The 17,765-nt window shown below is 37.0% G+C and overlaps 1 protein-coding gene across 1 annotated transcript; it reads left to right on the top strand.

The window, feature by feature from the left end:
* The first annotated feature begins 746 nt into the window (after positions 1-746).
* On the top strand, positions 747-13,093 carry LOC107805027 (uncharacterized). The gene is made up of 4 exons (XM_075234085.1): positions 747-2,113; positions 8,906-8,990; positions 12,593-12,634; positions 12,727-13,093. Exons 1-4 carry the CDS (start codon positions 899-901, stop codon positions 12,792-12,794), a joined length of 1,410 nt encoding a protein of 469 aa, XP_075090186.1. The 5' UTR covers positions 747-898; the 3' UTR covers positions 12,795-13,093.
* The last annotated feature ends 4,672 nt before the right edge of the window (positions 13,094-17,765 follow it).

Below are 17,765 nucleotides of genomic sequence, written 5' to 3'. Positions count from 1 at the left end.
ATACTTAGTTTGACTCCGAAACGATTTAACGAGCTGATTGTCCGAAATTTTAGTAGACACGTTTAATTGAATTAAAATATATAAAGTTGCATTTATAATTTATCCTGTATGAATTTGTTTTTTGAAGAAGTAATTTTGTTTTTAGGGTCATAAAAGTCAGCTAATATTTCAAGGATATTTTTATCGTTTAACATTTAGAGTCTTAATATTCGTGCTGTTATATATATAGAAAGATTAAACGAATCGAATTTTATAATATAATAAGAGGGGAATAAAATAGAATAAAATAAGCAGGAGGTAATCTAATTCAGTATAGTTTATATGTAGAGTGAGATCTTTATTTTTCATTACATAGTCTTTTAAAAAAACAAGTTATTCCAATGGGAGAATAACTCAATTAAATTAAAATTTACATATTTTTTACCTTTCATTACATAGAATATTTTTAATTTTACCTTTTCTATTCCAATTTATATGTTATAGTTTTCCCTTAGCTTGTATAAAAAGAATGTTATAATTTTTTAACACTAATATAATTTTAAACCTCTTATTTTATATTTAATAAAATAATTATAGCTTCATAATAATTTATATTCTTAAACTCCGCCAAATATCGTCACAGAAATTAGAATCGAGGAACAGTAGATTTTCCATTAAACTCTGATTTTAATATTGAAAATGTTTCTCTACAGGGAGCAGGCCCACTATTTCTTTAAAGCCACGTGTGAAGTTTCTTCACTCGGACCAAAAGCCCTTGTTATAACGCCTGTGAAAATCAAATCAGTAGCTAGTACCCTTCTTCCGCCGCGGACCTCCGTCGCAAACGACGGCAGCCATTTCACCGACGTCGAAAAATTAATCTGCATCACAGAGCACGAACCCTAACAAGTCCTCAATAATGCCTAAAACAAAAAGGAGTAACGGAAAATCCGACAAAAATGACGGAGACGAGCCGGAGATTTTCGTCGTTCCATCTTCCAGTACCGAATCACAACAAGACGAAAAAGAAGAAGAAGAAGAAAACGACGGCGTAGAAAATGTTCAGGAGGAATACGTAAGAGATACGGACGAAGAAGAAGAAGAAGAAAAGGCCGCGGAGGGCAAAGCCGGTAATAATACTAATCGCCGAGGCAGGAACGAGAAATTGGAAGTACAGAAGAAGGTTTATAGAAGAAAGGGGAAGAAAGGAGATGAAAATAGAGAAAATGAAGCAAAAAAGTCAAAGCAAAGTGAGAGTGAAAATTTGAAAATATATATGAGGAAGAAGAAGGTCAAAAATGGGAGGGAAAAAGAAGAGGAGGAGCAGAATGTTGCAAAAACAGCTAAAAGGGAAAAGGATAATACCGAGAAAAAGATGAAGGAGAAGAATGAAAAAGGAAGAATAGGCAAAAATGCAAAGAGCAATGGAGATTCGACTCGTGGATGCAAAATTGAGAACAAGAAGAAGAAAAATGAAGAGGAAGGAGGACAAAAAGTAGCCAAAAAGGCGAAGAGCAATGGTGATTCGAGTTGCGGAGGCAAAAATGAGAACAAGAAGAAGAAAAGAGAAGAGGAAGGAGGACAAAAAGTAGCAAAAAAGGCGAAGAGCAATGGTGATTCAAGTCGTGGAAGTGAAAATGAGAAGGAGGAGAGTAAGAAGAAAAAGAAAAGGGCAGAAGAAGGAGAAGGAGGAGGAGGAGGAGGAGGAAAAGCAACAAAAAAGGCTAAGAGCAATGGCGATTCGAGTAGGTCGAAAAAAGAAGAGAAAAAAATGAAGAAAACAGAGAATAAGAAGGAAGGAAATGAAGAAGCTGAAGAAAAGGGAGTGAAAAGGGCACAGAGTAATGGGTCTACAAGTCGAGCTACAAAAGAGAAGATGAAAAGGGAGAAGGAGGAAAACGAGGGTAAAGCAAGTAATGGGAAGGTAGAAAATGGAGCAAGGAGCAATGGTGACACCCCTTTGAAGAAATTAAAGGCAAAGAAGAAAAGGGAAGATGATGAAGAGGAGGAACATGAGAAGAGTGAAAGTGCTCTTTATCAGTTTCCTCATAATCGAATCCATCGAATAATAAAGGACGAAAATTCTGATATGAGGATGTCCCAAGAAGCAACATTTGTTGTTAACAAAGCTACGGTATGGCCCTATAGTCCTTATTCAGTTGTGTTATATTTGCCACTGTACATATTATTTTCATTGTCTTATCAACAACAACAACAAACCCAGAAGTTAATGTTATCGACATTTGTTATTTTATAAAGAGTCCCTGCTAGTGCATTTTTCATAGTTAATCTTTCAAAAGTTATTCTTTGACTTTGAGGACCTCCATTAAAGAAGTGAGTGATTGACACAAGTACTGTCTAAAACCTTCATTGCTCACTGATTTTGGAGATTATTAGACTTCTTTTAGTTTTATGAGGACTTTGGGATAACTGCTGGAGGCATATGTGATCTGCCCAATAGCATAAGTAAATAGAGGTGAAGTAAGATTAGACAAAATCGTTTAGCCTAAATGTGGAGAGTTAGATATATAAGTTCAGTCTTACAGGAGAATGGCATAAAGGTGGAGAAATAAATAAAATAAAAGTAGAATGAGTGTGGTATGTGATGGGAAGACAAGAAATATTATAAAATAGTGAATGTTGGGCCGTTAAGGACCAATATATCTACTAGATGAATGGCGTAGCGGCTATTACAACAACAACAAACACAGTGTAATCCCACAAGTGGGGTTTGAGGAGGGTAGTCTGTAAGCAGACCTTATCCCTACCGGGTGGGGTAGATAAGTTGTTTCCAATAGACTCTCGACTCAAGGAAAGTTGGAAAAAGAAGCAATGACAACAAGCAATAATAATAACAAGATACTAAGATAATCGAAGCAGAAGAAACAACATATAGTAATAGAAATCAAATAATAAGAAAACCTTATAAAAAAAATCAAATAATAAGAAAATACAAGAATATTACAAATACTACTGGCGTGGAAAAGAAATACGCTGACTACCTACTAACCTTCTACCCTAATTCTTGACCTCCATACCCTACTCTCAAAGGTCATGTCCTCGGTAGGTTGAAGCTGTGAATGTCCTGCATAATCAACTCTCCCCAATACTTCTTTGACCTACCTCTACCTCTCTTGAAGGCCTCCCAGCCTGCGTCTACCTCTTTGTTGGCCCTCCCATGCCAGCCTGCAACACCTCCTCACTGGAGCATCTGTGCATCTCCTCTTCAATACCCGAACCATCTCAACCTTGCTTCCCACATCTTGTCCACAACAGGGGCCACTCATACCTTGTCCTAAATATCTTCGTTCCTAATCTTATCTCTCCTAGTATGCCCACACATCCACCTTAGTATCCTCATTTTCGCTACTTCCATCTTTTGGACATGAAAGTTCTTGATTGGCCAATATTCCGCCCCATAGAAAGTCTAACCGCCACTTTGTAGAACTTACCTTTAATTCTTGGTGGCACAAGACACCACATGCGAGCCTCTCCAATACGATGCGTGACATCCTCGTTAATCTCCCTATTACCTTGGATTATTGACCCAAGGTACTTGAAACTCCCTTTCCTGGGGATAAATTGTGTATCAACCCTTACTTCCACGTCAGCCTCATGAGTTACATCATTGAACTTGCACTCCAAATATTCCGTCTTAGTCCTGCTCAACCTGAAGCCTTTAGACTCTAAGGTTTGTCTCCAAACCTCCGGTCTAGTGTCAACTCCGCCTCGCGTCTCGTCAATCAATATTATGTCATCTGCAAATAACATGCACCATGGCATTTCCCTTGAATGTGTCGCGTCAATTCATCCATCACCAATGCAAATAAAAACAGGCTAAGAGCTGATCCCTGGTGCAAACCCATCACAACTAGAAAGTGTTTCGATTCCCCTCCCACTATCCTTACCCGGGTCTTGACTCTATGATACTATGTCTTTAATCGCCCTAGTGTATGCCAAAGGTACACCTCTTGTCTCCAAACATCTCCATAGAACCTCTCTTATGATTTTGTCATATGCTTTTTCTAGGTCAATGAACACCATATGTAAGTCCCTCTTCCTCTCCTTAATACTGCTCTACCAATCCCTCTTCCTCCTGCTCTACCAATCTCCTTACAAGGTGAATGGTTTTCGTAGTTGATCGCCCCGATATGAATCCGTATTGGTTCTCGGAAATAGATACTCCCTTCTTACCCTTGTCTCCACCACTTTCTCTCAAACTTTCATAGCGTGGCTTAGCAACTTGATACTTCTGTAGTTGTTGCAATTTTGAATATCGCCTTTGTTCTTGTACAACGAAACCATTGTACACCACCTCCATTCTTTGAGCATCTTTGCCGGGTTAAAAAATGACATTAAACAACCTGGTTAGCCACTCCAAACCTGCTCTGCATGCGCTCTTCCAAAATTCTACATGGATCTTGTCTGGCCCGGTCGCTCTTCCCTTACAGTACCCAAAATCTCGACAACTCTCGGAGTGTACCAAATCACCCATCACAATATTCTTGCCCCCTCTTCATTCAAGAGTTTATGGAAGTATGCCTGTCATCTTGGTCTAATGTGTGCCTCTTCCACTAATACTTAGCCTTTCTCGTCTTTGATGTACGTCACTTCGTCAAGGTCTCGGGCTATCCTCTCCCTCATCTTGGCTAGCATGTATAACTTCTTATCCCCGCCTTTACCCTCAATTTCTTCATACAAGCGTTTGAACGTTGTCGTTTTCGTTGTTGTTATTGCTAACTTCGTCTCCCTCTTCGCTGTCTTATGCCTCTCCCTGTTCATCCTCTTGTCATCCTTGTCTTTGCTCTCCACTAACTTCGCATAAGCAATCTTCTTAGCTTCCACTCTCTCTTGGACCTCTCACCTCTCTATTCCACCCCCCGATGTCTACTAGAGTTATCCCTCCAGACCCCAACACATCTCTAGCTGCTTCCCTAATGCAACTAGCGGTGCTATCCTAAATACTGTTTGCATCCGCACTACTTCCCCGAGCCCCCATCTCCATCATCTTCTTCCCCATCTCCTGGGCTCGGTCAGAAGTCAAGCCATCCCATTTGATCCTTGGTCTGTCGTACATAGGCCTCTTTTTCCTTTTCCTCTTAATCTCTAAATCCATCGCCAAAAGCTTATGTCGGGTTGTAAGATTCTCACTCGAGATAACCTTGCAGTCCTTACGAGGACCTCTATCACACTCCCTAAGGAGGAAGTAATCTATTTGAGTCTTAGCCCTGAGCCACCGTACTACAAAAGGTTATCTAGCGCTCTTCCTTTTTCGGGAAACTCGAATAACTATTACCAACTCAAAAGCTTCTGCGAAATCCAAAAGCGAGACTCCTTCGCATCTATCCCCAAAACCAAAACCTCCATGCACAACGCCATAACCCTTTGAAGTAGTCACGATGTGGCCATTGAAATCGCCTCTTATGAACAACTTCTCGTTGGGTAGTATACCTCTCACAACTTTGTCCAAATTCTCCCAAAAATACCTCTTGACCTCCTCTTCCAGGCCCGCTTGAGGTACGTAGGCACTAATTATGTTCAAAATAAGCCTCCAACGACTAGCTTAATCACCATCGTCCTATTGTTCACCCTTCTAACCTCTATCACATGCTCCCCGAGTTCTTTATCAACTAAAATGCCTACTCTATTCCTATTCTTCGAGCCTCCTGAGTACCACAATTTAAACTCATCCATGGCTTGTGCCTTAGTACCTACCCATTTGGTTTCCTGGACACAAGTTAAGTTAATCTTTCTCTTCTTAAGAATCTTCACCAACTCTATAGACTTCCCCGTCAATGTCCCTATGTTTCAAGATCCTACTCTCAGCCTAGAGGTACCCTTAACCCACTTGCCACCTTTGAAACCCCCCCCCCCCAAACCGAGGACATGACCTTAGTTTACCATTGTTCACTAGAGCCACTAAAACATATGTAAGCTAATTAAAGGTTTACTAAATAGAACAACTTGAAATCAACTAATCTATAACAAAGACAGGCAAGCAAATATGAACGAGAGAAATAGAATATAGCCGGCGAGGCAACCAAAAATAAAAAGTATTCAACACCGCAAAGTGTGTCGGCAAGGCGACGAAAAGGAAAGGTATCACAATAACAAAGATGACAAGGCCAAAATAGAGGAACAATAATGAAGCTAGAACTCTTAACCCAATAATCACCGCAGAGGCAACCAAAAATTAAACAAAAAAATTTGAACACAACAAAGAGTGCTGGCAGGGCGATGAATCAGAAAGGAATCACAATAATAGAGCCGGCAAGGCCAAAATAGAGGAACGATAGTACTTGGAGAACGTTGAATCTAATGGTGTAGTTGGACTTTGCACAACACCTATGGAGACCAAGATCTGGAACAAAATAATACAAAAGAGACGAACTGGCAGCAATGAAGGCAGGGCGCCCGAGTATGTCGTCCAAGTTAGTTTTCCGTCAAGGATGCACTTCTTTGTCAGCTCTGGATGTACCTGCAAAATCAAAGAAAGAAAGAACAAAGGGGAGGGGAGATGGTGGAGGTCGACGAAGTATATATCTAGATATATATATGATGAAAGAAAGAAATTCAGCTTCTAAGATGAATTTTCCGTTGAATACACAAAATTAGAGATGATCATATCCAATACAAGATGCAAATAGCACAGATAGAGGATAAAACAAGAGAATGTCACTAAGGTAGTTTTGATCATGTCTGATGTAAACTTGTGTTTACGCTGACCCATAGGTCCAATAATATGATGACTGAAGGTGTGACAAATGAGACGAAGTAAACCTACAACATCTCGGAATAAACACCGACTTGGCTAAGGATAGACACAGTGAAGGCAATTCATGTAGGTGATACGAACTAGTTAGGATTAAGACTTAGTTGTTGTGGTTATAGTTATAATAAGTTTGGTTTTTGTAAGGAGTCTTTTTATCATTTTAGAGACTTGTATCTCTGCGTTAGGGGAAAGTGTATGATTTAGAGCTAAGTTGCTCGAACACAAGTGCGGGTGTCCGACACGAGTGCGGATCTAGAGGTCGGATCCTTCGAGATGTAAATTTTAAGATTCGGGGATATGGATCCTAGTACGGATACCGGTGCGGGGATCCGACTAAAAATAATTAAAAAAATAAAAAATAAAAATTTCTTATGAGAAATTTTGTGCAATACTTAAGTATAGCTTGTAAAGTGTAGATTATTTTAGTCTCAAGTTGTAGATAAGTAAATGATTGATTTCCTAGATAAGGTATGCTATTTTCTTCAAATCTACCCTAGTTTTGGTTATGATTTTGGGAATCAAATTGTATCTCGTCTCGAATTTTTTTTGTCCATCATGGTCGAAGTGTCCAAAATTGTTTGACTAGATCCGGTACGGATCCCATACCCACACCCATACTACTGTCGTATCGACACGGGTACGACACCTAAACTGCCGTGTCGTAGCAACTTAAATTTAGAGAACTCCTTATATGCCCTTTATTTGGCATTGTAATAAAATGAACTTGAATAGAATACAATCAAACCTTTCTATAACAGTCTCGTTTGTTCCGATATTTTTTGGCTGCTATAGTGAAGTACTGTTACAAAGGACATATATTATAACATTAATATAAAAATCGGTTCCGAGAAAAACATAGCTTTTATAGTGAATGACTGTTATATGGAGATGCTGTTATAGAGAGAGGTCTGCTTGTAGAATGAATTCATAGGACTCATGAAGCTGATCTCAACTAATTTGAGATTGAGGTGTAGCTTTTGATTGAATTATACGAGATTACCGGAGCAACTTATCAGTGCGAAATTTAGGCTGCTAGAGGCATGCATGATCTGACCTAATATCACAAATGGGAGTAGGAACTTATTGAAGCCACAACAAGTATGTGACATATCTGTAAATATTATTCACATTCTTAAGCTAAAGATGATCCTTGGAGATACCATATTCTTAGCTACACCAAGCCATGGCATACTCCTTTTAGCACCCGGTTGGGTTGGTGAAGTATACACGTTTCTAATGCATTGAGGAGTAAGATTGGTGGAACATGGAAAACCTTTTCTCTTTTCCATTGAATTAGTAGATGCTTCATATGCTTGGAAAATGTAAAGTATAGAGTCATTTTTTGGATTAGAAAGCATTTAGGACCTTCTTGTATTTTTGATACTTTCTGATATTTTTAGTTTGTTGTGTCCATGTTGCTTTTCTCAGGTAATGTAGTTGCACCAATGTAGTTAATTGTTGCAGTTACAAACCAAGCTGTTTCTGCAGTTCAGAATTATCTCATTTTCTCTTTACAACATTTAATATTATTAGGAGAAAACTATTTGTAAATGCTTTTGTTGAGCAATGAGGTGTGGATTCTTTGCCTTGATAGTGTGGTACCATTGTGTTGTTCATTATATAATCAGGAAAATAATACCCCTCAAAAGTGTAGGACCCTTTTGTGGTGAATTGTTTGCTTTCAAACTGTTTTATTGTTTCTTCCTCACCTCTCTTATGTAAGTTTTCTTTTGTTTATATGTTAGTGGATCTCCCTTCCCCTTCCACCGTGGCACTGTCTTGTTCTTCTTTTGTCGTGAGGTGTCAGTTTGTAATGGACTTAGATTAAGTCAAGCCTAAGCTCAAGGTTTTAGGTTAAGTAAGCTGCCTGTTTGGATTGTGCTCTGAGCCCTACTTTTCGTAGGTTGTGTTATTAGGAGAGATGAAGGGAAGAAGCAAAGGAGAAGGATAAAGCATTTGCATTTGAGTTGATCAATTTCGGAGCTTGTGGAAGTTACATTCTTTAATTAATTAATTAATTTATTTATTGACAAGGAAAATTACTTTCTTTAATTCTGTACCAGGAGTAGTAGTAGCAGTATATCTGCTTCGCTCTGCATGTTATCTTGCTTTACATATTTACGATGTCTTACAGATTTTGGTTGCTCCATGCAGGAGAAATTTCTTGAAGTATTTTGCAGGGAGGCTTATGCTTGTTCTTTTCTGGATCGCAACAATTATGTTGGATATGACCATCTCTGTGAGTATCTCTCAGTCCTTTGCTTATAAGTTAGTAGGACCTTCTTTCCTTGTGTAACAGCAGCTAGTGTTTTTTCTGTTACATTTTACATGATATTCCTGATTCACTTAGTGCTTGTGGTTTTGTGCTTTGCATTACTGAATTTGTTCTTTAATCACCTCCTGTTATTTCGGCATACCTTATCTTTGTTGATTTTCCATTTTCATCATTTTTAGTAACTTGTCACTTTGAAGTCTTTAGATGCTTATCACTGCATTTCTTATCAATGAAAGATGAGTTGAGTTGCATATCATAACCTTTCTCACTTTCATACTTTTCACGTGTTAAAATTTATCCTATCTCAAATTGTATGGCCTAGTTTGGTCTATGTGGCTGACTTGAATTTTCAGTCTAGTATTAAGTATTAATTATGAAAAAAATTATCCTATCTCAAATTGTATGGCCTAGTTTGGTCTATGTGGCTGACTTGAATTTTCAGTCTAGTATTAAGTATTAATTATGAAAAAATCTTAGAGACCTCCAGATTTGTGTTTGTGATACTAAGTTTCCTTGTGTTAAGTTTCCTTGTGTTTTCGGATATACACCAACTTCCTTTATTTGATTTTTCAAAAAACTAGGCTGCTTTGAGTGATAAATTTTCTACAACATTCCCGAACTGCTGGTAATAAACATGTCAAGATTTCAACACAAACCCTCTTTGGATAGGAGAAAAGAGAGAGAGAAGATGTTGGTACAATATTGTAGTTAAAGGTTCATATATTTCTTATATTGGGGAATAATGATATTAGAGAAGACCAATGCAGTAAGGGAGGTTAGTGTAATATCTCAGACCACACGGAGGTAAATGATACAACAACAAACCTAGAGGAGGCCTCTTAAATTATTCCTCAATTTATCTCTTTCTTTGGGGAAAAAACTTGTATGTTTATAATTGCAAAAAATAGAACTGTGAATTATTTTCTTGAAATAAAAAGGATAAAGGAATAGTGAAGTCAGGAAAAAGTACTGTTAACTTTCAAAACAGTAACTAGGTCAAATAAAATGGGGTTCTGGGAGTATTATTGTAACTAGTAGGCCTTACTCAATGTGTACTATGCTTTGCACCTGGGCTCTATCTTACCTTCTTCTATCTTTCCAGTACGGAATTGTTTAATTTACCATTCTTAAAGTTGGAAACACCAAAAATTGATTAACAGCTCACTATACCACTTGCATATATCTATACTTCAGATTTCGGAAATCTAAGCTTTTACATGAAATTACTGGTGAAAGTCATTGTTAACACCTGTTGAAGGTTTTGACAGTAGTCTTTATTCTGTATAAAAGTTGATATGACATAATAAGTCTTGTTGAATTTTATTTCAAGGTTTCTAAAATTGAGAGCATTCCTTAGAAGTGGACTAAGGATTACTTACTATCACATGGAAGTGCAAAGAGTTGGTAGGGATAAGCTAATAAAGTACTAGAGTAATGATGTTTTATGGCCAGAGAAATAACACTATCAATGGATAGAACTCACATAAGAAGTCCAATGTATTGCACATTGGGTAGTTTCTGGGTTCTTTTTCTGGAGTTTTTGTTTAATGATGCTACTGCTTAGTGAACTAAAATGAAATTTTCAGTAGAAGTAGGAACTTTAAGAATTCTTTGCAATGTTGTTTGCTCTCTTCACATTGAACACAATCGTCAAACTAAAGATGGTGAAACAACTTGAGTTCACATATTTTGATAAAAATACTAAAAGATGACCAGAACAGTTAACAACTAGTTGAATAGTATCATCCTAATAGTGAACAATCATCCAAGTTAAAAGCAGTAGTGGAGCCTTGTTCCCTCTAAAAGTTGTTGGTAATTGCTCGTGCAAACAGCTGCATCTTGCAGCAAACATGTAAACAATTTATTCTCAATCAGCGCAAAGAGGTGCAGTGATGCAAATTGCCAAGGTATCATTGGCATTGCTTAAATTGGCGGTTGAAGAATACATGAAAAAATTTCAGGAATTAGTCAAAAAATTGACTAGAAGTCCGATATTCTGTGTCGGCATTTCACCATATAAAAAAAGAGAAGATCTTTTCAGAACAATGCTCGGATATTCATTATCGAGGAGGGCTCAATATCCAAACCTTGATACCATGGAGAAAATGAGAACAAGTTCTGGAGATATTCTTTTTGAGAAGCTGATAAAATGATCAATGTAGTGGCTGGAAGAGACGTCAGTGGAGGAGGTACCGTAGTTTGTATAGTTACCAAAATGAGAAAAATGTAATACTTTCTTTTAGATAGCCAGAACTCTTATTGGGGGGGAGGGTTCGGGTTACGTTCCCTTGACCTAGACACGGATTATATGATTAACTTATAGATATGAGCAAAAACTTGGGCCAAACAGGTGTCATAAGGTCACTAGAGGTTGGCAAAAGCTACTTGGGTGTATTAAGTAAGTTTATAGAGGCTCTGATGCAATAAAATGAGACAATAAAAAAGAAAAAAATCTTATTAAAATGGTCGATACCAAATAAAAAGGTTCATATATAGGAGTTTTAAGTTGCATGAAATAAGAAAATATCTTAATTTTTGGGATTCTTAATTATGACATAATAATTACGAATATTCTACACTACATTCTTTAATTATTTTTTGATGTTCAACAATATTTACTTTCAGTCATAACCCATATGGAGACTGTAGAGGAACATATATAGATGATATAGCTGACCCCAACTAAATTTAGAATCGATTCATTATTGATGTTGTTATAACTTTGGGTTCTTAATTATGACATAATATATTCTACACAATATTTTTTAAGTATTCTTTGGTTTCTATAATATTTACTTTAATTCTTAAGTCTCATCCCATTTGGATCTGAATAGATATAGATCATATAGTTGCCACCAACTAGTTTGGAATCAAGACATTATTGTTTTACTTTAATACACATAGGTGCAGGGTTTCGATTCCACCTAAGGCCTGCCCTTCTTATCTACCCCGATTCATGGGCGAACACATTCCAAAGAAAGAAAAAAAAAGAGAAAAGAGAAACAAAAATAAAAGAAAGAGAAAGAACAACCCACTTATTTTAAGTTCTCGTGTTGAGTTCAAATTTCATGTCTCAAATTGCCACCCCTAATGTACTACAAACTCAATTGAAAAACTTAAGAGGAAGAAAATTTAAAATGAACAAAAAGGTTATTTAATAAAAGAACTAAAATGGGCAAAAAGGAAGGATTAACGGATACCATCTTGAATATGCAATTTTGCTTTCTTACACTGTTCTTATTACCTTTTGATTTGTTGTGTGATCCAACTCGAACCGGTCGAATGACCAAAATTCTGATTTAAACAATCTTTGTCTAGTTATCGGGCTATCAATTTTCTGGTATTCTTATTCATCAAGGAAAAATAAAAAAGTATTCTGGAATTCTGCTTTTTTTGTCAATTTGAGAGAACTAAAAGGAGCAGCTTAGCTATAATCTATGCAGCATTCTGTGACATCTTATTATTAGACTTGGTTCGGGCTGTGTTTATGAGTATAACCAATTTTGTTCTCGAGAAGTCATTTTATTTGCATTCTTAGTAGCTCTCGATATTTTTTTGTGTTGCAGCTTCAGTTGTTTCCAAACGACACAGATTTGACTTTCTTTCAGGTATCGATTACTGTTTTCCCAATAACGAATGATTTGGCTCTCCCAAATTTTCGACATTTTCATTCTTTATTTATGGGATGCTATCTATGCAGAGTTTGTTCCGCAGAAAGTAAGAGCTGTAGATGCATTGGCTGAAATCCCCAAGGCTGAGGAGACATGATCTCGCCGATCTGGAATTGATGCTTTATACAATTTATTGTTGTTCGTACATGACATCATTTTTGCACCAACTATTGAGAGCAGTAACATAGTTTTCCCAGTTTGCTAATACAGGATATAGGGGGAGAAGGTTACGGGAAAGGGGAAACGAACCTGGGGTTTTGGGGTGGTGAATGGGCCATTCTGTTCTAATCAAATTGGTTTCCTATCTTTGCAGAGCTTATGACTGTAAATAAACATGTATCTAAGCTCTTGAACATTTAGCTTGACTTAATGATAAATGTTGACGAGTTCTGATCAGGTATGATGTATCTCAATGCATGTATGTGCTTGGATCATAATGTCATATTTGTAGGTAAAACCTCATTGTGATACTATGCGTCTGTGCCTCTGTGAAAACTGAAGAGACATGTCCACTGCTTAATCCCGTTAACTGTGGATTGAAGAAGTCACTTCTTTTCTTTTCTCTGCTTTTAAGCTTTCGTTAATCATAGATACCATTACCATATGAAGAACAAACAGATTTACAATATATGGACATTTTGATAAGGCATTCTTATTTTATTTTCCAAAAGCACGAGTATATGATGTGTGTTTTACTTGGGCCTTGTTAAATGTTGTATTTCTAAGAAAAAACTCAATAATGAATTGGTATTTCATGGGTCCCCAATAATAGCCATATCCTTGTGATCAATTCTAGGCTTGATGTCAAGTTTGAGTGTAGGGCAATGTGTTGAGGGATGACATTGTTGGATTTGTGTCTATCCAAGTCATTATAGGCTTTGTGAGATGAAATAATCTTTCAGTCAAAGGACCAAAATCAGTCTACTTATCCCACCAACTTGTCATCCTTCACTTCTCACAAAACATTATTTTTCCATTTTATGCCGGATGTCTACAGGTCTTCTCCAAACAAAAGAATGGCCATAATCTCCATTTTTTCCTGGCTTGGTGAGAGTGCCACCAATACTCAAAAGTAAGTTCTATAGAGCGGTGGTTAGACTAGTCATGATGTATGGAGCTGAGTGTTGGCCCGTTAAGAACTCACATATCCAGAAGATGAAAGTAGCAGAAATGAGGATGTTGCGGTGGATGTGCGGGCACACTAGGATAGATAAGATTAGGAATGATGATATTCGGGAGAAGGTGCACGTGGCTCCCATTGATGACAAGATGCGGGAAGCGAGGCTTAGATGGTTCGGACATGTTCAGAGGAAAAGCTCAGATGCTCCGGTACGGAGGTGTGAGCGGCTGGTTGTGGAGGGAACGAGAAGAGGTATATGGCGGCCTAAGAAGTATTGGGGAGAGGTGATCAGGCAGGATATGGTGAGGCTCTAGATTTCCGAGGACATGACACTTGATAGGAAGATGTGGAGGTCGAGAATTAGGGTTGTAGGTTAGAAGGTAGTTGAGTCATGCCTTACTTCGTACCGTTGTGGGACTAGCCATGTAGGGGTTTTGTCTAAGATAGCTAGTGGCAATGTTGTGTTTTACTATTTCGCTTTTCAGTGCAGGTCCTATTTACTAGCTATCGCTTTTGCTTTGCATCTTTCATATAGATTTCATGGTGTTCCTATTTTCTTATGATTGCTGTGTTGATACTAATATTGTCTCTCTTTGCTTTGTATCTTTCTTCTGGATTTCATGATGTTCTTATTTTTCCTATGATTGCTGTGATGATACTAATATTGTTTCCTTTTTGTCCTTTGGCTTTTTGTTTTCTTGAGCCGAGGGTCTTTCGGAAACAACCTCTCTACTCCTTCGGGATATGGGTAAGGTCTGCGTACACACTACCCTCCTCAGACCCATTAGTGAGATTTTACTGGGTTGTTGTTGTTGGTGATGGTGAGAATGGCTACCAATGTTCACGAACAACAAAAACGCGCGCGCACACACATGCACTTTTTGCAATTACAACTGTATAGGAATACAATGTACTCAGTTACCTCTAGCTGATGACATCACGTAGTTCTCTCAGTTTCAAGCTATTACAAACTATAAAAGCTTATTTTCACTGTTGTTCTTGGTGATTATAATGCATTGCCAAACATTACATGAAAAGATTTAGTTTAATGGTTTTGCTTCCAATCGCAAATTAATGCTTGACATTATATTGCAAACGGTGTAGGCATAATGCATACACACATTAAGTTTAGAAAAATATTGTTTACACGCACATAATTTATTTTTCGTACAAAGTAGTATTGAATAACACCACTTGGTTGAAGGTGTCTCTACCACATATCAGCTTATGAAAAAGAAGGGATTTGCAGTAACTCCAATCATCTTCAATGGCATTGTACGGATTCATGTAGCCGACTCTAACTAGCTCGTGATTGAGGGGCAGTTGATTGAAAAAAAGGCCGTAAAATATGCTTATTCCATATTATAAAGGGATTTTTTCGTTCCTATACACTATTTGAAATTTTATTACCAATAATATCCACGTTTATTTATTTACCCCACCTAAACAAGTTTTATCTACAAAATATATACATTTATTTAAATTAGAATCCTTTCTGCAGTAGCCTTCCTTTTTTAGACGCTGGAATTTGGGATCGCGTAGGATTCTTCAGAGATTTTATTGACGCAATCATCGCACATTAATCAAGCCAATGTATTTGTAGAATCCTGCTATTACGCCGATTTTCTTTGATGATTTTATCATCATAATCAAGTTCTATTCTCTGGTTTTCTCTGGTTTTCCATAAGCGAAGGTTTTGAATTTTTTTTTGCAAATAATTATCTACAATTGTATTGAATTTCGCGACATAATGTCAAAATTAGCGATTATGCTTCAGCTAAATGGTCACTGGGATAACATTGGGAGATACAAAGATTTTAATGTTGATGGAATTGTAGTCGACGAGGATTCAAATTATAGTGAATTGAATTCTGCAATTGCAGAGCATCTAATGATCAATACCTCCGCAAAAATCATTGAAATCAAATACACTATCAACAAACGTTGTCCTCCAATGGAAATTCGGAACGATATGGGAATTCGAGTATACATGTAGACAAAAAAGGAAAATAAAAGCTTAGGAATGTATCCGCTGTGTCTAACAGTGCGTGATTTCGATTTGGAATGCAGTATCTCTAATTAGAGCACAATTACAGGTTTGCTCTGTTTTTTCAGTAGTGATATTTTGTCAGTTTCATGTGTTCTACAATAACATAACTACAATAATACTACATGACAAATGTAGTTCAACTGTTATGTCTATTGAAGTATTCAATTTCATGTGTTCTACTATTTTAGTACAACATATCTACAATGTAAGTCTGAGTTGTAGATACTTTTAATTGAGTACAAGTTCATCTGATTATCGTATGTCTAAAGTGGTTCAATTGTCAAGCAATTGTAACAAAATTGGAGAAGTATCAGAAACAGTGAAGTTGATTGATAGGCCAACATTTCCGGCGATTGTGGACTATGAAAGTATCATCATAACAGAACGTACGCCAAATGTTATTGAAGTAGGCCAAGTCTACCAATACAAGCAAACAATTGTCAGTGCAATGAAGCACTATTTTGTCATGAATAAGTTTCAATTTAGGGTGAAAAGGTCTAGCACAAGAAGGTAGGAACAATTCAATTGTCAAATTCATATTTTTGTTTAATTTGTAGTGTTTTTGGATTTTTTTGGTACAATTTATAGTTTCTTTGTATATAAATTTTATATAATTTGTAGTTTGTTTGTATATAAATTGTTTACTATAAGATTTTTGTGCTTAAGCAGCCTCTTATTTTGTAGCTATATTTTTTTTATCACATTTTTTAAATTATTTTTATTCTGTAGCTACTGCTTCGTATGTGTTGGGGATAATTGTACATGACACTTAAAGTCCACCAGTATAAACGAATCAACATTGTTCAAAGTTCAAAAATTCAACAGCTTGTACACATGCTCTTTGATGGACAATACATACATATAACGCAAACCTACTGCCATGGTAGTTGGTAGCATGGTTATACCAAAATATGCGGATCCTAAGACAATATACACATCAAAAGACATACAAGCTGATATGTTGTCGGAACATGGTGTGAACTTAACATACATGCAAGCTTGGAGAGCAAAGGAAAAAGGCTTTGGAATTTTTGAGAGGTCATCCTGCTGATTCCTACAGTTGCTTGCCAAGTTATTGTATATTCTGGAGAAGACTTATCCAGGGTCATTAGTTAAATTGCAGAAGACTGAAGATGACTGTTTCTTGTACGTATTTGTTGCACTTAGTACGTCCATCAAGGGTTGGGAGTATTGTAGGCCAGTTGTAGTAGTTGATGGCGCCTTCTTGTAGTCGGCATATAGGGGAATAATGTTAACAGCTAGCACAATGGGTGCATCAAGTATTGTAGATTAATTGTAGAAATATTGTTATAAAGTTATTTTTTAGTGTGTATTTTTTATACTCTCAGGTTTTATTAAAGAAACTAAATTTCTTTTTGCCACCTGTGTGATAGCTAGCATATTACCACTGGCATATGCTGTTGTTGATTCAGAAAATGACGCATCATGGACATGGGTTTTTTAGTAATTTAAACATGCGTATGGTGAAAAACCAAATATGTGTGTTGTTTCGGACCAGAATGAGAGTATCTTGAAGGCAACATCTACTGTTTATACCGGCATGCCACATTATTCTTGCATGTGGCATATTTGGATAAATGTAATGTCAAAGTTCAAGAAGGGTCATCTAAAGTTAAGCGAATTGTACTTTGCCATGATACGATCATACACACTTGATAAATTTAATGGAAGAAGGTAACAGATTGAAGAGATCGACACACATGTTAAAGCATACCTATACGATATTGGCTATCACAGATGGTCTCGGGTACATGCTACGGTGAACAGAACGTGGACGATGGCATCAAATATTGCAGAGTCATTGAATGTGGTAATAAAAGATGCAAGGGAGCTGCCCATAGTAGAACTATTAGAGTACATGAGGATTTTCTTGAACG

The sequence above is a fragment of the Nicotiana tabacum genome, chromosome 17 (genome assembly GCF_000715075.1).
Source record: "Nicotiana tabacum cultivar K326 chromosome 17, ASM71507v2, whole genome shotgun sequence".
Taxonomy (NCBI): domain Eukaryota; kingdom Viridiplantae; phylum Streptophyta; class Magnoliopsida; order Solanales; family Solanaceae; genus Nicotiana; species Nicotiana tabacum.
The sequence above is the reverse complement of the archived record's forward strand: the minus strand, read 5'-3'. Positions and strand labels throughout refer to the sequence as shown.